This window comes from Fragaria vesca, linkage group LG2 (genome assembly GCF_000184155.1).
Source record: "Fragaria vesca subsp. vesca linkage group LG2, FraVesHawaii_1.0, whole genome shotgun sequence".
Lineage (NCBI taxonomy): Eukaryota > Viridiplantae > Streptophyta > Magnoliopsida > Rosales > Rosaceae > Fragaria > Fragaria vesca.
This window is the reverse complement of record NC_020492.1, coordinates 15,093,552-15,117,477: the sequence shown is the minus strand read 5'-3', so window position 1 is coordinate 15,117,477 and position 23,926 is coordinate 15,093,552. Positions and strand designations below refer to the sequence as shown.

Sequence of the window (23,926 nt, the reverse complement as noted above, 5' to 3'; positions counted from 1 at the left end):
ACTTTAGCCGACGAAAAAAAATTCGTCGACCTGGTTTTTTTATTTTCGTCAGCTAAAGCCTTTCTTCTGATAGTGTTAGGGATTACGAAATCCAGGCCATTACCTCTAGGATTCGAGACGACAAACCTAGGGATAACTTGAGGTTCAAGATAAGTTAGTAGCAATATATATCAGACATTTTAATTAAGAACATGCATGATTCTATTTAGTCAAATATAATGACTATTTTTCTCAATCGTTCAGGGTTCTTATTAGGAAATAATGAATTGCATACATCGATCACAATAATCTTCGTGATGGAATTTTTTGAATTACATGAAAGGAGTAATAGCACACGAGGTTGTAAGTCCAAAGGACTTTTATTGACCAGCCTGGTGCAAATGGTGATGACCATCTTTACCAGATCTTTCGTTCTTCCTGATCTCCTCATCGACATGGATATCATCATCAATTGTCAACAGCACAGCTTTTGATCCATGAGGACCTTCTACAATGTCTTCTTTCACCTTCTCATGTCCATCGACATGAATAATATCAGTTTCTTGGACATTTGAACTCGAAGAATATGGCCATCTCTTTTCAGATGTCTCATCTTTCCTGATCGCCTCATCTATATGAACATCATCCTCAACTGATAGTACCACAGCTTGTGGTCCATGGGGACCTTCCACTATGGCCTCCTTGATCTTCCTGTGTTCGTCGAAATGAATGACTTCGGTTTCTTGGATAGTCTTCTTCTTCTTTTTCTTGAGGAAACAACACAGAGCAATTGCAAGAAATGCAAGGAAGAAAACAGAACCAAATGAGATGAATACAATGACTATGACAGTCGGGTGATTCGGGGATGGAGAAGGTGGCAATGGCGGTGGTGGTGGGCCTGCATGGGGTGGCAGTGCTGGCGGAGGGTGTACATGAGGAGGCGGTGGGCTAAATGGCTTATGTGGTGGGGGTGGTGGGGTTGAGTGACTTGGTGGCTTTGCTGACGGAGGTGGTGGGGTTGAGTGACTAGGCGGCTTAGCTGCTGGTGGTGGTGGCGCTGGGTGAGTTGGCGGCTTTGCTGTCGGTGGTGGCGGCGCTGGGTGACTTGGCGGCTTTACAGCTGGAGGTGGTGGAGGGACATATGGGAAGTAGTAATTTGGAACGGCCATTGTTGCAAATGTGTTTTGATGAGGTAGATAGGAAGATTGTTTGTTGTGGAGAAAGTGGTAGGCATGAATTGCTATTTGTACTACGCATTTCGTGCTAAAATGGTAGGAATTCATCAGTAAGAAGCTTAAAATTTGGTGACTTGACTCTCAATCTAAGATTTGGGAAGGGTGTTTGTTTGCATTGGAATGCACTTCTCAAAGCAAATTGTGCTGTTTTTTAATTTCTTAAACGGAATGTTCAGTGATTATAATGCTCAACGCTAGCTAAACTTGTATATGCTCATCAAACTTGTATAATGCTCAACGCTATATTTTTAATTTCTTAGGGTGTTCGTAACATAAATACAAAACTTCAAACACCCTAATACAGACAACTTGAGCGGTATTCGAAGTTATGGTGGATACTTTAGAAAGATGAGCTGGGAATAGATATCATAAGACCACATATAATATGAGATAATTGAATAGAGCTGAATCATAGTATGCATCTTTAAAATAAAATACATATTAGTACACACCATGCAATAATGCATCATGATTACTATTTTTGGAGTACAAGAAATGAAACGAATAAGAGCATTTTTAACAGACTCTCTACTTTAACTCCTTAGTTATTTTAGAGAGCGTGTTTAGCATTTTTAGATGTTTTAAGAGCTTCAGCAGACTAGCTAAACTTGAGTTATTATGACTTTTAGCTATCTCGCTAGCTAAATGATGACTCGTATACCAGCTATAATTTAATGCATTCCTTGTAAGATATTTTATATGATATATAAATATATTTAAACTATTTAATTTCTATTTGAAGAATAATGTTGATGTAATGCTAACAAAAATAGAGAGTATTGATGTAACAGCATTTTTAAAATGGCTAGCCAAAATGACATTTTAGCTAATTTGACTAAAAGTTAACTTAAAAATAGCTAGCATTGCTAAAGATGCTCTAAGCATTATGATACGTCCATATCAAGTCTAGCAATTGTATGCAATGGGAGTGAAAGAGGAAGTTTATCCATCAATAGTACGTACACAGCAAAGGGATAGCAAGCAACTTAGATGCCTCTGAAACTTGCCTGCATCACCAACTTAGAAATTTTGTTGACCCAAAAAACAAATCTCAGAATTTGTGGTCTATGTATAAAAAATTTCTGTTCCAATTTACAAATGATGCACAAACTGGGCATTACAAGCACTTGTGAGCACTTAAGTTTGCCTGGTTCTACAGCCACTGCCCAGTGATGGTATAACAAAGAAGGATTCTCCGAGGGGATAAAATTTGGAGTGGACAGGTAGGATATCTCTCTTCTGAATGTATCTGCTGTGGCAACAAACACACTGATGCTGGCAGCAAAATGAGGAGGTCTATTAGCAACTTCATGGTAGCAGATATGACAAGAGAATTTCATTCCACATATCAGGTACACCAGGTAGGCACCAATGGCTACAATCAGGCACAGATGGATTATCACTCCAAAGACCCACATGACCATCACTTCGGAATGATCCCATAGGTGTAACATGCATAATCGTTACAGGAACTGCCATTTTGTTCACAACCTTTATAATGGTGTCTGAAACTGGGCTTTGGTCCATCCCCCAAGACCTTAACCAAGGGCGTTGACCCACTTTGCAAGAATAACGGTGTCGGCCACTGGTACAAATACAAGAATCAATAGCAGTCAAGTTCTGCATAGCGCTTATTTTGTATCTTAACGTATAACAGGTTGAATAACTTCAGATCAGCCAATCAGACAAGGGCATTCCATATTTCCATAGTCAGACCAATAACTTTTCATATCTTGTCATCCAAGAACCCTCCGTAAAAACAAAAGCAATATGAAAAACTAAAGGAGAAAAGATTCGAGCCATGCCAAACAATACTAAAAGGAACAGTTTATTCACTAGACAAATAAACATAAAAGTGGCATGGTATTGACACATTCAGCAGAGTGACATATAAAGGAAAAAGAAACTATTTACTTCGCCAAAACAGATGCTACACACCAAGTAGAGATCAAATATATTATCACAGATGACAGATTCCGTACAACTGCAAGCAATAGGAGTATAGGACAGAAGCAACCATAACAAGCTATAACCGAAAGTTGGCAACCGATTGAATAAAGACTAAAGAGCGCACCTCCAATGTGATGACTCAAAAGTCCTGAAGAAGACACTTGTTCTGTTTGTGTTGATTGTGGTCTCAACCCAAGATGCCCAAGTATTCATAGCTTGTTTGAAGGCAGTGGTGATCGGCATTCCAAGCTTCAATGATTTACCCATCTGGAAATAGCAGCCCCTGTTTGGTACGAAGTTAGGCTCCCTGCTTTTTACCATGGTCTATGTATGTGCTTTGGATCTTTATTAAGAAATCAACAACCAATAAATATTATAAAATAAATCCAAAAGAGAAAAAAGAAACAAAAAAACAGAAGCTAGGTGCAACTGTGGAAGCAGTCTCAAAATGCATTTTAGAACCAAAGATCAAACTGAAGTTGTATTACAGGCCGGATGTGGAGCGGACGTCCGCACAGGCCTCAAAGTGCAGACCTCCGTCCGTTCTCCACCCTCCGGCGCCGGCGACGGCGCGCCTCCACCCCAGAAGACTCCAGCAACGTCCTCGACCACTTTCCCTCCCCGGCGAGTCCGTTCTTTTCCAATTTTCCGGCGAGATCACCCAAAACTTCAAACAAAGTCTATCTCGCCGGAAAACTGGAAAAAAACGGACTCGCCGGAGAGGGAAAGTGGTCGGGGACACTACTGGAGTCTTCTGGGGTGGAGGCGCGCCGTCGCCGGTGCCGGAGGATGGAGAACGGACGGACGTCGGCACTTTAAGTCGAGTGCAGACGTCCGCTTCCCATCCGCTGTGTGTGTGTATATATATATATATATATATATATACACGGACAGGATCAGAAGAGGACGTCCGCAAACCCGTAAAAGTGCGGATGTCCCTGCTTTTGCAGCGATCAAGCGCCGGCGACGGCCCTTCTCTTCCCGGACGGACACCAGACCTCAATCGTGAGCTTCCTCTTGCCGGCGGACTCGCCGAATATCAGTTTGCAGCCGAGATTGATGTTGTCTGAAGTTTTGGGTGGAGGTTGCTGCCCAGATCTTCAACTCCGATCTCCATGGCCTTCATCTTCATGTTAAACAGGTCTGGGATGCCTCTGGTGTCCGTCCAGCAAGAGAAGGGACGTCGTCGGCACTTGATCGCTACAAAAGCAGGAGCGTCCACACTTTTACGGGTTTGTGGACGTCCGTCTGTGATCCCGACTGTGTATATATATATATATATATACATATATATAATAAAGAACCCACTGATGCCTACGCCATATATCACATATAGGTTCATTATAAAGGAAAGAATAATAGCGGATGACAACTATCATATATTAGAAAGCTCTAATATACAAGCACATATGCACCCACATAGAGAAATGATGACAAAGATCCCAAGAGGCGAAGGGAAGAGCAAGAAAGTGTGATCATTGGGATAACACAAGTATAGCTGGAAACATTCTGTCAATTGTCTCTACTTGAGTATTCATAGCTAATGGCAGTAGGTACTGTAATAACGATGTTGAATACATAAGTAGGACTTATAGGGTTTATTTATTTATTTATTTATTTATTTTGGTAATAGGACATAAAGGGTAATGAAAAGTTAAAATGTAAAATATGCATGTTCTGCCTGTCGTTCATCACCTAAGATGTGTTTAGAGGCAATAGACACCTTCTCTTAACTGCCTCAATTGCTTTGCCTTCTATTAATGGCCTAAAATTCAGCAGAAAATTAAACCAAATGCATTGTGAATTTATGATACTGGTAGACTTACGAGATCACTTACAAGCATACTCTTAAAACAATTATGCAGGAACCACAACAGTTATGGAGTCTGTAACATAAGAAAAAAAACTCAACCAATACCTTGGTCACATCAGTACCAAGGTATTTCCAACCTTTCTTGGAAAATCTGGCCTGTTGGTCCTTGCAAATAAAAGAAGGTCATTAGACCATCTTATCAATATTAAGCAACATGCAAAGCCTTTAAACCACCCTTTTAGGTACAGATGTACAAGTTGAAACTACAGCATGCATTTGATACATATATCAAATAGAATTGTGAATCAACTTTGTAAGTATTACAATCAAAAACCACTCTAGAGCTGTTGTGAGTTGTGACAGAGTAAAATGTCAAAAACAGGACTTAAGAGAGACAGTGCTAAGAAGATTAGGAAACTCACAGTTCAAAAAGTTTACTTGGTGTCCACCAGTGCCCTGAATTGAAGATCAAGATATCGGAATCAATCCATTCTTTGCTAATGTCATCCATCTTGTCGATTCTGAGTGTTGATTTAACCCTCTTTGGTGCTCTCACTGGCTTTGAAGCAGGCTGCACTAGGAAAACTGACCGATAAAAGTCCAATCTGAGATCAAATGTCATAAACCGTACCGATAAAAATCTAATCTGCTTGGTGATTTTATTCCCATTCACTTCATAAACACTCTCCTTATCCTCCACCCCTGTCATGAGTAAACATATCAAAGACTCCCACTGTGTTCTACTCAGTGAGTCACCCACAAAAACAACTCGTTTTCCACGAAGCCCTTCAAGAACCCTACGCGCATCAAATCTTGGAATATCACAATTTTTAGGCTTCCACCTCCACTTGGCATAACCCATATCTTCCCTTCCATTAGCCAAGCAATCAAATCCACGTTCGGCAAATGGACACAGTGATGCATTGTACAAAGGGTAACTTTCATCTGCAATCCAGCTTCCTTCATAAACATTGCACTCGTCTACTGAACCACCTGAACTTAAACTACCCGAATCCGAAATTCCGTAACTTTGAACTACTGGGGTAATAGTGGGAAACATATACATATATGCAAATGCCAAGGCTAAAATAAAGGACACCAATGAACCAATTGCAACTAGTCCATGGAAAGTTTGAAAGATCCAAACTTTCCAATAACCCTTCATCATCTCATTGCCAAATTTCAAAACCCGTTTGTAGAAAGACCTGAACTGGGCAAATGAGACCCAACTAACATTCCTCACCATCTCCATCGTTTTGTAAATACACCCAAATGAAAAGGAATTCCAATAGAAATCATATATGAATAACCGAGTTATGTATCAATAAACCATGAAATTGAAACCAAGACTCAACTTGAAGAAGACCAACAAGCACAGAACCTATAACAATCACAAGAACACAGTAAAACAACAATCTTACAGATTCACCAAAGTGGGTGTTGGCAGGGAAGACTTGTTTTAGTTACAGAAGCTGCTGGAAGGGAAGCAGGGCAGGGAAAGGTGAAGGGAGAGGGCAGTTAGGTCACTTCAGTTCGGTGGCTCTGGTTGATCTGAAACTTGACCTCTCAACTGAAATGTGTCGAGAAAGTTGCTTTCAACTGTTAAATGTAACAAAGTGACTGTTGTCAGGTGGGTTATTTAATTTAAGACAAGGCATCAGAGAGTTGAGAGAGATTCAATATTTCAACGTCGCCAAAAAAGGTTGGGTTAATCAGGTTCGAAACGTGGAATATTTCTGTTGTTTTCAGTACTCTTAAACTGTCTTATCTTCTTTTACCCACCATTAACATTTATAATAGCAGCTTCCTATTTTGGTCTCATTACTTTGTTGTTACGCTTGCTTCTGAGATTGTAATCATAATATCACCGGACAAAGCACTTCCTAATTGGGGTGGAGTGTGTTTCACTTCGTTATTTCATACGATTCAAAATTAACTTGATATTTTTTCTAGAACTAATTTCAGTTTACTCTTATCAACTTTAGGTCGATCATCATGTTAGTCATTCTTCTTTTAATTTCATCAAAAACACCCATCAACTCCCAATTTTCATCAACCGCGCATGTCCAAACCTCTAATCTCCATCCAATTCCTCTGTCAAGTGATGACTTGATATCAAGAAGAAAGAAAAAAGAAAAAATAGACAAATTACATTCAATCCCACCAAAATCACTAAGGTTAAGGGGTTGTGATGAGAACGAAGATGTGCATCGATATGGGAGAAAAATGGTTTGAAAGGTAATTTTCAGAATTTGACTTTCTTCTTGATATCAAGTCATCACTTGACAGAGGAATTAGATAGAGATTGGAGGTTTGGACATGCGCGGCTGATGAAAATTGGAAGTTGAGAGGTGCTTTTGATGAAATTGAAAGAAGAATGACTAACATGATGATCGACTTAAAATTGATGGGGGTAAACTGAAATTAGTCATTTTCTATCTGCGGAAATGATGTTATTTGTATTACCTGACAGAAAAAATAAACTTCCAAGTCAAAAAAATAATCTATTATGTACAACACTTTTTATTATAAAAAGATGTCATTGCTTAATATATTTTTTAACTAATTTGCTGTAATTACTAAATTGATTTAGCATAAGACAAAAATTCACCATCAGTCCCTCAACTCTTATGGCAAGGTCAATGTGATACCCAACTTCTTAAACCTACCAATGTGATACCCATACTTAATTTTCGCTACCAATATGAGTGCGGAGGCCATATTCTGTCACGTCACCGTGTGTTTGGTCACGTGTCACGCACGTGCCCCTCCAGAAAAAAGGCAAATTACTAGAATGATCCTACGTTCAAAAACTCAATTCCCACCTAAATTTGATTTCTCCTACCTCATTTTTTCCCTCATTTTCAATCAGTTGCACTTGTTTTTCCTTCTGGTACTTTTATGCATCTCCATCCTGCAGTTTGAGAAAAGTTGTTGTGCTTATCTGCTAACAAATAATCTTGAACCATGTCCTTTAAAAACCAACATTAAAATCCATTTATGTATCCAAAAAGGCATACATGCCACAATTCAACAAGAGATCTTATTCACCAAACCTGAGTTCAAAATCATGTAGAGCATGAAATCAGCAAATTGAACTTGTCCATCATAAGGAAAAATTTGGAGAAAAGATTACAACAAACAACAATTCAACCTGGCCAACTCCCTAAATGCAAAATGCAGAACTATTAAAAACCAGCAAATTCAAATTAGTATGGGTAGGAGGATATGCTGCTGGATTGATTTGAGGACCTCTTGCATTCCTGCTAGCACCCCATGCTACTGGATTTTGGCTACTTTGAGTAGGCGGCTATTGAGCTTGTGTTGAGGTTGCTGCACCACCATTTGAAGTAGAAATACCCTCCTCAAATGCCTTTCTTTTCAACAAGCCCTTCCTGGACCTCATGAATTGGTCTTTGACATTAGAAGTAGCCTTAGGTGGGGCTGGTGCTCTTTTCACCTATGCAATCAAAACAAGCATATTTCAACATCTACAACATCACATTTTCAACACAACAACATTTTCAGAACAATAATACATTATCAACACAACAACATTTTCAACTAGAATAAGCTAAGATAAGCAAACCTTATTTCTAACTCTTTTCTTAGTGTTTGATCCACCACTTGTTCCTTCACCCTGTTTTGATAAAATAAAAATAAAAAATAACCCGAGTCATTTAACTGAAAAAATGCAAAGATTGGTGAATAAATGAAGAGCTCATTTATGAATTGAGACTTACTGCTGCAACTGCCTTTTTAGCCTTTGTAATTGGACATCCTAATTTGTTGTGTCCAAGCTGCCCACAAATTTTACAAGACATTTTGGTCCCTTTTTTACCCAATTTCCCCTCAAGGGGAGCTGGTGGTGCTATGGTCTTGTTCTTCTCCCCTGCTTCCTTATTTCTCATCATCTTTGGCCTCTCAGTTTGCCTTTTATATGGAGGAGGAGCAATTGGATAATCCACTTGTTCACAATCATCCTCCCCTGCGATAGGGTTTATGTTAGGAGTATATGTCTGCAAATAGGTGCTAGACATGAGATAATCATCACAATACAAGGCAGCCTCTTGTTTCTTGAATCTTATTGCACAAATAACATGCACACAAGGGATGTCACTCAGCTGCCACCTTCTGCATGTACATGTGTGAAGACCCAAGTCGACTGCATGTTTTTTGCCATTTTCACCATTTCTAGTCACTTGGAATACGAACTTAGTACCCCTATGAGCTCTGTACAATGCTGCTCTCTCTCCAATCTTATCTATAATCTTCTTTATCCTCGGACCAACCACATCCTTCCACTTCTCACATGCAACCCTTCTGTTTGCATTCTTGACCATCATGTCCATCCTTATCTTCTCTAGCATGGTGAGAATGGGCTAAATTGAGGATTATTTATATCCACATATTTGATCCAAGGCTTAACCTTCACTACCTCATTTTGAAATCTTGGCGCCCTTCCCTCCTCACAACTATACAACTGTTGTGCCATCAAATTTGCTTCAAAATGAGCTCTCTCCTTCTCTCTAGCAGTTTGGCTGTTCAATGGATTCTCCCAATCCGGGTCCTCAGGCTTATCAAAATCAACAAGAGCTTCATAATACCTCATTTTCCCTCCACATGTGATGTACACACTAATCTGCCTCTTCTTCTTAGGTACGTATCATGTTTACCATCTCCATAGCATCACCATCACTTTTTATCTGAATCCACCCTACATTGGCTGCAGTTTTTGGCTGTTTGAAGTGGTACGAGATTGGCAGCTCCCTGTATCCTAACACATATGCAATGTTGTTCATCTCCACCCATGAAATCTTCTCGGGATCCAAACCATCCAAATAGATCTTGCCCCCCTGTCTTGTTGAACCTGGGCACCTTATACTTCTTTGTCTCATCCAATTGCTTGTCAAAATAACCTCCATGGAAAATCTCCATAGTATACAGGTGTTCTGGAACTGGAATTCAAACAAGGCCAAGTACTGTAAGCAGTTTGAATTGGGGTTTTCAACCAAAACAAAGAAAAAAAAAACTTTAATTCGAAGTCAACCATGTTCGACAATAGTCCAAGAACAAAACCATTTAAAAACTCAGAATACACAAATCGATCACCTTTCAAATCCATTGTTTATTAAACCCTAAACTCGAAACCAATTTTTAACCCTCATCGATGAAACCCTAATTTGGAGTCAACACAATCGAAAAACACCACCATTTAAAAACCAGAAAACTCAAATCGATTAGATTAGATTCAAATCCAAGACCAAATTTGGACCCCCAAACTCGATGAATATTTCGATAATGACAAGATCAATAGTACGAGACAAAGATTAAGGACTAAAGTCAAAAGATTACTAAAGAGAGATGACAAGAGAGATTCCAAAACTTATTGTTTTCTGCTGGTGGTCCAGATTCTCTGAAAATCCCAAACATTTTTCTAGCCTCCATGACTTTTTACAGTCCAAGATTCCTAACAAAGGGACTGGTCCCATAACGAATCTGATCTGGTCAGTGAATCAATGATTTTCCACTTTTCGAATCGAATCTGTGTAAAAAAAAGTGAAAATGGCGATTTCGGGAGTGTATGTACTCGAGTTCGAGTTGGAGCACAGAGAGATGGTGGTTCGAGTGACACATGACCAAACACACGGCGACGTGACGGAATATGGCCTCTGGCCTCACATTGGTAGCGAAAATTAAGTGTGGGTATCATATTGGTAGGTTTAAGAAGTTGGGTATCACATTGGCCTTGCCACAAGAGTTGAGGGACTGATGGTGAATTTGTGTTTTAGCATAATGTTATTGTAGTAGTGCTAATGCTCTAAAAAGACTAATTTGAGTGGTCGGGTTTGCATTTTGCAATCTCATCAATTTCTGAAATCACTTACCAAAATGGAGTTTATATATTATTGTGAAGATCCCAATCCTATAAAGTTGATCATAATACTTTCCTTACACAAAATCAAGAACAGTTTCTAATTTATGATAATAGTTTCTACCAATATCTCAAGTTCATGTTGAGCTCGAAAAGATTGTTTTGTTTTTGTAAAGTTCAATACCTTGTTATCAGATACACTTGTAGTATTATTTTAGTATTTACATTCTAAAAATGTGTATATGGCCATCATATGGCTGTGATAATAACACTATAAAAGTATGGTTTTCAAAAACAAAAATGGAAAGAAAAGGAAAACACTATAAAAGTTGAAAAAAAATTTCATTTTGTCATTTTCCACGTTTTCAAAAATGTCTCACCAAACACATTTTCATTTCATTTTCAATCTCAAAAATGAAAATACATGCATGAAAACTGTAATACCCCGGAATTTTAGATACTAGTTTCTATTATTTTTATTTGGTTGACTTTTTGGTGGACTTTTATTCATTAGGTTTCTCAAGAAACTTCCTTCACAAAAGTTGTAGAGCACGACGATACGAGTTCGTAGACATGTGACACGCGTGAAACGGACTTCGTATGAGGAAGTTATGGTCAGAGAAAGTTAGTGTCCGGTTTTGGAAAGTTTATAAATAGAAAGATGTTTGGGTTATTTTTGGAAACCCTAGAATTCTGCAAACAGCCTCTCTCTCCTCTCTCTCTCGACCCTCTCGCACTCTCATTTTCTTCGGCTTGGTTCTTCTCCGTTCGGCCACCATTTTGGATGCCGCCGGTCCCGTTCGACTCCCACAGCCGTCCTCTCCACTTCTAGAGCAGTCCCGCCCGCCGTCGCACCGCCTGGAAGCTGCCATGAAGCGGCGGAGCTGCTGCTGTTCCACCAGAAAACCAACGATTTCGACGCCGATTCCGGCCAAGTTTAGGTGAGTCTTGCTCTCCTCTCTCTTCTAGAGATGTTTATACCTCTTTGGTGACCTAAAGAGCTAGTTTGGGGGCCGGATTTGCAGGTTTGGGTTTGAAATCAGGTTTGCTATTTTCGGGGCAGTTTCTAGCCAAAATTGGTTGAAGCCTCAGGTATGAAAGTTGTTCCCCTTGATTCAAGCTTCAACTTTGCTGTTGAGAGTTTTCTCAAATTCGGAAGTTTGTGGTGGCGCGTAGGGCCCACTCGCCGCCGCCTGTGGCGGCGCATGGCAGCGCGTCCGGCAGTTTCCTAGCTCTAGGTTTCCGTGTTAGCTAGCTCTTGTTATTGTGAGCTTGTTGAGTTGTGAAAATTTTAGGTTGTGAGCAAGGATTGCATGTTAGGACTTTAAGTTTAAGCTTAGGCTTGTGTGAGGTTGTTGAGTTTGTAATTTGGAAATGTAGAAGCCGTTTTTGGTGTAGTTTTGGGTGATCGAGGACTTTGGGAGGTCTTGAAGAAGAGTTGCCCTCCTTGGGCAAACCTTCGGATTTTAGTTTTGGGTTTTAAATTGGATGACCTTAGAAGGTTGTCATTCTTTAGATTAAGGTTTAGTTTAAGAGTGTTTGATATCCTATAGTCCTTGGTTACTAAGGTTATTATTTGTGTAATTTTAGGTGATTGTGAGGTGTGATTGGCTTGGCTCTTTTTGTTGTGTTTTTGGTGAAGACGCGGCGGGAATATATAGGTGAGTAACATCTCACCAAGGTTCACTTGGAACCAATTATTTATGGAATTGTGATGATTATGGTGATTATTATTATGATGATGATGGTGATTATTATTATGATTATGGTGATGATGATAAGGTTTATGATGATAAAATGATTATGATAATTAATGTATTGTTGATAATGATTATTATGATGATTAGGGGTGGGCATAAAACCCAAAATGAAAAAAAAGACCGGATCAGACCGGATCAGACCGGCCGGCCCGGCGGGCCGGGCTGGGCTTTTTTACGGGCCCTCATTTATTTGCTGCCATTTCAGGTCGGGCCCAACTATACACGGGCCGGTCCCGGGCCCTAATTTTGCGAAAGTTTTTAAGCCCGAAAGCCCGACCTACGTATGTGTCACTCAACAATTGGATAATTTTAGCAGTCTTATACTAGTAAGATAGGCTCAACCACACAGGATTAGTCCATTTAGTGTAAAGTCAAACCTAAAAGTCCTAAACTTCATAGTTTACACCAAACAGAGACGTTGAGAGACGAAACATGCTGCTCTTCTCGACGCCTTCGCCCTCCACCCTCTGCCCTTCGCCCTTTGCCCTTCGCCCTCCGCCCTTCGCCCTCCGCGCCTCCCTGCCTCTCGACGACACCTGCCGCCTGCGCGCCTCTTGAGTCTCGGCGATGCCAGTGCACATCTTCCGTGCAACGAGCTGAGTTCTGAGTTCTCTCACAAATTGGGGAAGCCGCCGTGGCAACAGAAAAGGCGGAAGACGCGGCGATTCCGGCGGCAACTCAACATGGCAGAAGAGGGCTCTGTCGCCGTAACCTTCAACGAGGTCTCAGGTACCTTCAAACTAAGCCCTGAAATTTGCTTGCTTTGTGATTTTGGTGAATTGGGTTTTGAATTGGATTTAAAAGATTGGTGCTTTGATGAACTTTGTTGATTTTATGATTGTGGTTTTCAAATTCCAATCGATTCATTTTGATTGCGGGTTTCCCTCTTGAGAATCAGACGCTCAGGTACCTCTCTTCTCTTCCTCTTGGTGACGGCAAAACAGGCCCGAAACCCTGCCAAACCGGTCCGGGCTTTTGCCGGACCGGGCTTTCCCCGGGCCCAAAATTTTTATATGCAAAGACCGGCCCGATTGTACTGTTACCGGTCCGGGCCCGGTCTTTATGAAAAGTAGGCCGGTCTCGGCCCGCGCCCAGCCTAAATGATGATGGTGATGATGATAAGGTTTATGATGATAAAATGATGATGAATTACGATGATGATTTTTGTTGATGATTATTTATGTTTTTAATTTAAAAATTTTGTTTTTTTTGTTGTTTTAAAATATATGAGCTTGATCGCCAACGACTTAGGTAAGATAAAACAAGTTTTCCTATTATATGATTATTTTTAAGGTTCATGAAATTATAATATTTTTGGTTCTTGTTAGGTTATTCTTGTGGGAATAACTATATCTTGTGCATATAAATATATCTATGTGGTAGGATATAATTTGTTGATATGCTATTGGGTCGTTGATGTTGATTTTATTATATTGTGATTTGTGGTTTAGATAGTCAAACGAGGTTCCAAGCCTTTAATCGGGTGATTGGTTACGGTTATGATGCTATTATTATTTTTGAATTGATATTGGACAGTCAAACTGGGTTGCAAGCCTTTGGTCGGGTGATTGGTTACGGTTAGGAATAGAGAGAGTCCGTCTGTCGGTGTAGGTCATGGGAGGTATCTGAAGGTATCTAGGACCCATGGGTACATAAATTGTTGTTGTAGGTCATGAGAGATATTTATTAATATCTGGGACTCATGGGTACATGTGTTTGTTGTAGATCATGGGAGATACCTTATTGGTATCTGGGTCTCATGGGTACATGTATTTTTGTAAAGTGTTGGTTCTGTGATTTTAACTTGTTCTTAATTGTTGTCAATTATTCTTCCTTATTTTGAGTATCTCCTGAACTATGTTTAATGCAGGAGACTCTTTAATCTTATTTGTGTGATTTTTAGTGAATTTCCTGAACTATCTTTTTGCAGGATTCACTTATGATTGATTGTTTTGTGAATTGTTATGCTTTCTTATTTACTCTCTTTTGAATTTTATTGTTTGAGGCAATTCCTGAACTAAGTTCTAAGCAGGAATTTTCGGTTTTATTTTGTGTGTTGTTGGGTTGAGTTATTTTAGGAGTTACTCATACGGGCTTTTAGCTTACCGGGTTTGTTGTTTACAACCCGGTGCACCAATTCATGGTGTAGGGGTTAGACTTGCAGGTGATGATCAGCAGGGTTGAAGCGGTGGCTTAGGAGCTGGGTTTTAGACAATGTACAATTATCTATATATTTTGTTAATTGTCTTTAAGCTCATGTGAGCGATGTTATTATTACTAGACTTTTGAAGTTGATATAATTAAGGAGATTTAATGTTTAACTCAATTGTTGAGTTTGTTGACATTTACATTTCCAGTATTTGTTTTTAGTTTGATAGTTGTTGAGCAGGTTTTGAGATATTAAGATTTTAAGATATATCATGTCCAAATTTTTGAAAATTTATCCTTCGAAAATTGGGGTGTGAACGTCACCCTAGTTTTCTAATACAATTTTCATTTTTGAACCCTTTTAGGTTGTTCATGTTGATTTTCAACCATGTTTTTTCAAACTAATGGAAAACGACCATATAGAGGGAGGAAAAGTTGTAACTATCCTCATACAGAAAACGAGTAAAAAAGAATCACTGTCCAATTGCTCGGCAAAGGTCGGAAGCGAAGAAGGAAGAATGCCGGTAAAAACTAAAAAGAGCACAAATGAATAGAGGGAGAGCGAAAGCGAAAGGAATGGGAGGACACTCAGGTGAGCTTGAGCACAGAGGAGAAGTTGAAGATGAGAGGAACAAAGCACTCATATTTGCTGCCTGAAGGAATGAATTGAAAACATTGTTATCTTATTTAATTTTCATTCAGAGGTCATCAAGATGGACTGGAGGAGCTTAACATCCGCATTGCTTCAATGATCATTCTCAATGTAGTTGTTGATTGGAAATGAGTTTCAAAACAAATCATCTGATAGTCAACTGATGGAACAAACCGTAACAAAAATCAGTGCGAAAAGCCAAGTTTGTGCTCTCAGAGGTGTTGGGGGTGTCGTTTGATCTTCTATTGCTTCTATTATGGATCCAATTTCAACGAAAGGCAATACTGGTGTACTGGTGTTGTCCTGATTGTTTGGCTTTAATTTGCTTCAGTTATTGCTCGAAAGATGCAATATCCAGATCTTGTTTTCAACCAACATTACCACAATCAATGGTAAAAGCCTCTCTCTTCTTCCCCCTTGGGACCAGCTGCAGCTCCTTGACTCCATTCTCAGTTATCTTCGAAGAGCAAGAGATGAAAGGTTCTGAGTAAAGAAGACAGAGGGAAATTCTTTTTTCCTTTTTCTTTTCGTTCTGGAAGTAGAAATTCAAAGAGGGCAGTTATGATGCTGCGCCCCTCAATATGGTCAACACATAGGGCTCTGTCCAATTCTACTTTTTAAAGACCAATCCCTCATTTTTCTTCCTCACATCAGGAAAGCCACCAGGACACTTAGGACAGCATCTATATATCTTCCCCTTGCAAAAGTTTCACCAGCACATCTCTCAAGCTCCAGGCCAAAACCTTGGCAATGACCTTCTACAAGGCTGTTACCAAAAGCCTCAGGTCCCCAACTTATAATGAATGCCTTTATCCTGATCAGAGTCACAGACACATAAGTTTCATTTGCCCTGAGCCCTGAGGTCTCCGGTAGCAATTTTAAAAGGATGGAGATGAAGTGACTATGGTGAGATTCAGAGTTCTTATAGCTCTTCTACATTAAACTGCCTCTTGTTATCTTTGCTATTAGGTGCAGCTTTGGTGTCTTTAGTGAAGCATTTTTTTCAATTACCCAAAAAACCAAGGTAGTAAAAAATTCTCAAAGAAACAAAAATAATAGATACTATAGGCTTGACCATACAACATTAGAATTCTGAGAAAAAAAAGGCCGTGGTAGTTTCTTCCCACTTTCGGTGGAGTAGTAATCTACAAAAAAAAAATAAGAATTAGCATATTCATCCCACTTTAGGTGGAGCAGTTCAAGTGAAAGTTCCTCCATTTTCTGATTTACCGTGCAAATACACGGGTAAAAGACTAGTTGGTATTTTACAAAGCAAGTTATTTCCCTTGTTACTCGCAATTGATAGGAACATGTTTTTGTGCTTAAATGCATGCTCTTCAAATTCCATGAAAGTTATAAAAATAAATAAAATGTAAAAACTAAGAGCATCTCCAACAGCTTCTCCAAAATTTTTCTAAAATGGGGAAGCAAAAGCTAAAATCTCTAAAAAAAATTACGCTAAAAATCCAACATCTTCTCCATTTTGGAGATTGCGGCATTTAATACAACAATAAAATATACTATATCATCATTAATTATAACAAAAAAACATAATATATTTTATTGTAACATTAAAATACCCAATAAAATATTCTATTGATGTCTTTTTCTCATTGGAGCATGTGAAGAATTTAATTTTGGGGAATTAAGACTTTACTGCAAATTTGGGGAATGAAGACTTCTCTTTCTTCTCCATCCCCATTTTAGAGAATGAGATAAGGAAGTTGTTGGACCTAAAAAATGCTTAATATTCCCTAAAATAAAGGAAATCGAGAAAATGGGAAAACTGTTGGAGATGCTCTAAATGAAAAACAGAAACTAAATCTGTGAAATTCTTGGAACAAGAGTACTAAAGTAGAAATAATGAAGTGAACCTTCAACATCACCATGGAACAAGCAATAAAATTTAACAAAGAAAGACCTTTGATTATATTTCCATAAAGAAAGAACCTTGCTATAATTGAATATAGTCAAAATAAAATATCAGAATTTGTTCGAGGAACATAGAGAGGCTCACAGTTTCGAAGTTCCACATATGTTGGCTGGACTCCCCGAGATACCAGAGCAACAAACCCATCACTAAATTAAACAGCAAGGTACTTTTTTGCCAGCGTCTGTCTGCTCCTAAAAAGTAGTAGAACAAGCTCCTCCAGCAATGGATATTCACGTGAACACATATCGCATACTGCCTGACCTTAACTTGCTGTTAACCAGGCTTCCCAAAGAACAGATCTTCAGTTGAGAATCCCTAATCACAGGGGAACTCATAAATATGCAGATATATGAGAGGGAGACAACGACAGATTAAATTTGCAAGCACCATTCAGAATACTTCTGGGACAGTAATAGTAATGAAATATGCATTAGTGTCTGATAGCCAGAAGACTTCTCTCACTCTTCTTCATGCAACAAAGATTCTGTTTCATCAAAAACATAGCCCTCTCCTTTCATTATTGCTGTCAAGTACTTTAAAGCTACATGAATTTCAGCAGCACTTGGATGAGACTTGTCCCCAGCAGAAAAGTAATTTGTCCTCTGTCCCACAAAAATCCAACTAAATCCAGGCAACTTAATAACCCCTTTTTCCTTCATTTCCCTCCTCAAAGAGTTGGCCTCATTCCAGTTTCCAGATTCAGCACACATGCTAGAAAGTAGCATATATGGTGACGAACTTTGTGGTTCTAACTCCTTGAGTTTCTCTGCCGCACGCCGACCCCTTATGTCGTCTCCATGTAATTTGCAAGCACCAAGCAATGTGGCCCAAATCATAGAGTTTGGTATAATATCTAACCTATCAATAAACTCTTCTGCTTCTTTAAGCAAACCCCATCTGCCCAGAAGATCAACCATGCAGCAAATATGATCAACCCTGGGTTGAATAAAATAATCGTTGACCATAGAATCAAATATCTCACGACCTTCGGCTACCTTCCCTGCATGACTACATGCAGTGAGAACACCAAGAAATGTGACGTCGTCAGGCTCAACATGAGATTGCTTCATCTCATCAAAGATCTTCAATGCATCTTCTGCATACCCATTTTTAGCAAAACCAACGATCATTGAGTTCCAAGAGATAACACCATTCTTAGTACCCATTTCTTGGAAAACTTGCATGGAGCTTCCCACATCCCCACATTTGGCATACATGTCTACCAGGGCGCTACATGTTAACTCATCCAAATTAAAACCAGTATGAAAAATGAGGGAATGTATCTGTCTACCATTTTGTAAAGAAGATATAACAGCACATGCTCGAAGAACACTTGCGAAAGTTGCTTGGTCTGGGAGCGCATTATCACTACGCATATCTTGATAGAACTGCAATGCCTCCTCTATACAATCATTTTGACTGAATCCCGAAATCATAGCAGTCCATAATACTTTGTTTTTTGGCTTATGGAATTCTAAGAAAAGATTGGTGGCATCTATTTTGCTTTGGCAGTTCATATACATCCCCAAAAGAGAGACCCCTAAGAAGTCACCATCAAACAAAAGGCCTTTCTTCAGTACTATGTTGTGGATTTGTCTTCCCAGTGGTAACATACTAGGTCCACTGCATGCATCTAAAAGACTTGAAAAAGTAACTTCAGATGGATTTAATCCAATATCCTGCATTTCACAAAATATGTTTATTGCTTCCTCAAAGTTTCTATGAACAAAGCCAGAAATCAGAGCATTCATCGAGACCACACTGCAATGGGGCAAGAGATCAAGAACTCTTCGTGAATCCCAAATGAGCCCACATTTGGAATACATATCAATAAGGGAGCTCCCAGAGTAAAGGCTTGTTTCTAGACCAATTTTAATCGATAGACAGTGGACTTGCCATCCCATCTTCAGTGCTTGAACATTTGCACAAGCACTTAGTATACTGGCCAAGGATACTTCATCAGGCACAATCACATGCAATATCATTCTTCTGAACATACAAAAAGCCTCATCCTCATCCTCTTCCTGCACATACCCAACAATAATTGCATTCCAAGATACCTTGTCTCGATTTCTTATGAGCTCGAATTGGTACCTTGCTTCCTTCAGATTGCCTGATTTAGCATACATATCAATCAATGCATTTCCGACAAATAAATTTGATGCAAATTGGTTCTTGATGATGACTGAATGCAATTGGCGACCCATTTCAAGATTTTGCAAGCAAGAACAGGCACTAAGAATGCTGGTGTAGGTAAACTGATCAGGGTGAAGACCACATGCCTTCATATTAGTAAATAAACTTATGACTTCATGGGCATAACCATTCTGCGCATAACCCCCAAGCATTGTGTTCCACAAGACAACATTTTTCTCCGATAGATAATGAAATATTCTTGTAGCATCATCAATTTTTTCACACTTGGCATACATATTGATTAAAGAACTTCCTACATAAACATTAGATTCTAACCCCTGCTTTATTGCAATTGCATGAACTATCAGCCCATAGTCTAGAGCTGCTAAACTAGAGATTGCACTTAAAAGACTTCCCAGTGTAGATCTTGTCGGTTTTACACCACCTTTCCTCATTTGCAGGAAAAAGTTAACAGCCTCTACCTCAAAACCTCTCTTTGCATGTCCAGAAATCATCACATTCCATGCCACATCATTTGGATTAGGCATCTGCGAGAACAAGTCACATGCATCATCTAGCCTTCCTAGACCAACACACGCATTTATGACAGTCACATAGGCCACCTGGTCCACAAAACCGCCAACTCTCTGCATCTCCTTAAACACTTTAAGTGCTTCCTCAAGCAGCCCAACTTGAACATACCCTGAAATCATTGTTGTCCAAGAGACAGTATCCAACTCAATTGCACTTTCAAATATCTGCTGAGCATCACTTATGCAATTGCACTTGGCATACATATCAATGAGTGCACCTTGACAAAATGATATCAACTCAAGCCCCAACTTTATAACACTGCAATGAACTTGTCTACCATACTCTATATTCACCAATCTTGTACAAGCAGACAAGACCATTGCAAATGTGAACTCATTCGGCAAAACCTTGCAATTCCACATTGACTGAAATGAGTTCAGAACCTGATCAAGCAATCCTTTGTTTGAATACATCGATAAGACAGAGTTCCAAGCAAAGACATCCTTATTTTCAAGGCAATTAAATGCCTTCTCGGCATAGCCCAGGTTACCACACTTGGCATAAAAACCCACAATGCCATTTCCTAGCAACCCTTTCGACCCAAATTCAAATTTCAAACCCTGGGCATGGATAGCCTTGCAGGTTCTTGAAGCTTGAGCCAGCTCCCTTTCAGACATTTCACCGAACACTTTGTGGGTCTTGATAAGCCTGCATTGTTCTCGACAAATTTGGAAGAGATGGGTGTGAAGCGGCTCGGGGGTTCCATAGGGAAGAATCAATTCGGATGAGAGGCTGCGGTGTTGGCTGAAGGAGTGTAAAGTCTTATAGGGAAGCCTGAGGCGCATTGACTCATGACATAGTTATATCACTCGGCTTCTATAAAGACTGATCCATGTTACTGTCTTTGCACCAAAGTTAACATGGAGGCTCTCAAGTCATACATAAACCGAAAATCTCAATGGATATATGAGTGAAAGAAATAAAGCATGTCAAGCTTTGAAGTGAAGCATATAGAAACAGAAAGCAGAACCCAGACAAAGAAATGACTAGTCTCAGCACCTCAGTTCTGAATTTTCACACTGGAAAAGTTATAAAGGATAAATCTTGGTCATTTCCCTCTCTCAGAAACCTATATGAAACCATAGAAATTGGCAAGCATTCAATTTAGAGTTGATGAACCCAATAAGAAATAGAAAAAAAAAAAAAAAACCCCAAATATTCTGATCCTAATTGCAGACCCAATGAAGGTTTCATACTTGATAAGCCAAAATCACTCAAAATATGAAAATTGAAGATTTAAGAAGGCTCTTATTGAATCCTGATAAAAAAAATTAACAGAAATCAGATTCTGAAACGACTAAGAGAAAGTGGGATCGTACCTAATAGAGAGATGAAAGGGCAGCTGCTGGGTCTTGTTCAGTGGCTTCCAGAGAGAGAGAGAGAGGGTTTAAGCAAACGATAGGGTTTAAGAGAAGATGGGAGTGAGAGAAAGAGCATGTTTATGTGTGAGCAAATTTAGACAGGTGGCACAAAGTTATTGGGTAATCGGAAACATAATCGAGTCAAGGCTGTCAAGCACAGTCTCAAGTAAGACGGTCGGAACATCTTTGCCTCTCCGGGCTCCGGCCTCTCTTTTATGTTTCTTTTCTTCCCAATTCTTCACCTCCATTCTTTGGTTAAACTATTTTCTTATTGTTTTGCCAAACTTTCATTTTATTTATTAGCATTTCGTTGAAAAAAACTTGTTAGTGTTTCTCTTAGAACTATCAGTAACGTTCATTTTGTCGAATTAAGAGAATTATGGTTAATCACCCTTAGATGATGTAAATCTAATGGTAGAAAATATTATTTTAAAGTTAAGTTGTTTTGTTTTCAACCTTTGAATTTAAATTTAACGATGTTTGACCATGGATCCCTTAGCTAATCAGGTGAACATGACTGATAGAACTACACATTTGTTAGTGTTATCAATGTCTATCTTTAGAAGTATTGTGAAAAAAAGGGTAAAATATTGTATAGTTTTTGTGGTTTGAAATCGGCATTTGTTCAGTCCTTGTGGTTTTATTTTTATTTAAATGGTCTTTCAAATCACTATTTTTCATTCAAATGATCATTCCGTCAATTTTCTCAGTTAAATTATTGACGTGACCGTTAAAAATTACAGTGTTTTTTATATTGACGTGGCCGTTAAAAATTACAGTGTCTTTAACGGCCACGTCAATATTCTAACAAAAAAAATTGACGGAATGACCATTTGGATAAAAATTCGTGACTTTAAGGATCATTCAGATTAAAATAAAACCACAAAGCCTGAACATATGTCAACTTCAAACCACAAGAACTAAATAAATTTCAATTCAAAAAAAAATATGCCTAGCAAATTATGGTCTAGGTCTAGCAATTCTGATTTCATTTATGTAATTCTCAGTATTTCTAGTTGTACACTAATTATGATCTCTAGACGACTAGATTTAGTTTTCAAAGCGAGTTAGGTAGTGAGATGAGCATTGCTTAATAAGTGAGTTTAACCTGTTTACAATGAATTGTTGATGTTAGAGCATTCTGACTCAAGACAATGATTATTATAAGTGACTTTTGGTTATGGTCTATAGATAAGTAATGAAATTATCGATTTACCTTAAAAAAAAATAAAAAATAAAAATAAAAATAAAAAGGAAATGCCTACTGAAATTAGCCTACCCCATAGTATATCCTAGATCGGCCACCGACTACGAGCTAACCAACAAAGATAGATTTGCAACGGCTGCTTGACAAAGTTGCAGACTTGCAGGACAGGGGCACATATTCAAAACCCTGTCTCAAGTCTCAACTTATGGCTAAACCCTCCTCCCATTGGTCTCTAATTAGGATTGTTGGAAAGTCAAAGCTGCAATGTAAGGAAAATATTCAACTAATCTGATCTATCTTCCCTATTAGGAATGAGTTCATATGTGTATATTTGTTTCCTGATATTGTTCATAATTATAGGATAGTTTCCTAGTTAGTCTCTATCGTTCATTGTATATGTAATCTTCTTTGTATCAATGAATGATTATTATTCCGCCAAGTTATCATCTTTTCATGGTATCAGAGCAGGACTAGATCCTGACTCTACAGTTGTGCACCTTATCTCTCGTGCAACGATTTTTCATCTCAATCCGTTGTACTCTATATCTCGTACAACAATTCTCTTGTCTCCATGGCCAATAAAAATTTCAAATCATTCTTCATTGATCATCCTGATCATCTGTCCTTGTTGGTAGTGTTCAACCAATATGATCGATCAAGTCAACCTATCCGGCAAAATGGTTTCTCCGTTCGCATCCCTCTCCCCAAGCAACTACGTCAACGTGCTTTGGCTATTTTGAATCACAAAGGATATGATAGTTCAAAAGCTAATGTTGTTGTAACAGAACCAATTTTATCTGAGGTCACTTCCCGCAATTGGATTATTGATAGCGGCGCGAAGGATCACATCTCTTCATCTCAAGACTCATTATTACACAAGAACAAATATTGTTCATTGCCTTCCGTATTGTTGCCTAGTGGAGAAAGGGCTAATATTGTTGCCAAGGGTTCTTTGCCTCTGAGTTCTGAGTATTATTTGCATAACGTGTTGTGTGTACCTACATTCAAAGTTGATTTAATGTCCGTCAGTCGATTAACGAGAGGCTTGAATTGTTCAGTGACTTTTTTCCCTTATTGGTGTATTTTGCAGGATCTGGCTACAGGGAGGATGATTGGTTTAGGTAAACAACGTGAAGGTTTATATTACCTGGCATCATTGGCGACGAAGAAAACATTGCCAAATTCTCATTCATCCTCAAGCCATCAATCAGCTTGCAACCTCACAACCTCATCTACCCCATCCACTGACCTTTGGCATGGTCGTTTAGGTCATGTTTCCCATC

The 23,926-nt window shown here is 39.0% G+C and overlaps 3 protein-coding genes across 3 annotated transcripts; all 3 read right to left on the bottom strand.

The window, feature by feature from the left end:
- Positions 1-270: 270 nt before the first annotated feature.
- On the bottom strand, positions 271-1,148 carry LOC101295780. Its single transcript, XM_004292496.1, has one exon. It carries the CDS (start codon positions 1,146-1,148, stop codon positions 360-362), a length of 789 nt encoding a protein of 262 aa, XP_004292544.1. The 3' UTR covers positions 271-359.
- Positions 1,149-2,131: 983 nt separating this feature from the next.
- LOC101310481 lies at positions 2,132-6,595 on the bottom strand. Its single transcript, XM_004290517.1, has 3 exons — positions 5,400-6,595; positions 3,289-3,447; positions 2,132-2,799 (listed from the first exon to the last, which is right to left on the bottom strand). Exons 1-3 carry the CDS (start codon positions 6,227-6,229, stop codon positions 2,523-2,525), a joined length of 1,266 nt encoding a protein of 421 aa, XP_004290565.1. The 5' UTR covers positions 6,230-6,595; the 3' UTR covers positions 2,132-2,522.
- A 10,862-nt stretch (positions 6,596-17,457) lies between these two features.
- On the bottom strand, positions 17,458-20,860 carry LOC101295489 (pentatricopeptide repeat-containing protein At3g09040, mitochondrial-like). The gene has a single exon (XM_004292495.1). It carries the CDS (start codon positions 20,858-20,860, stop codon positions 17,804-17,806), a length of 3,057 nt encoding a protein of 1,018 aa, XP_004292543.1. The 3' UTR covers positions 17,458-17,803.
- Between the last annotated feature and the right edge of the window lie 3,066 nt (positions 20,861-23,926).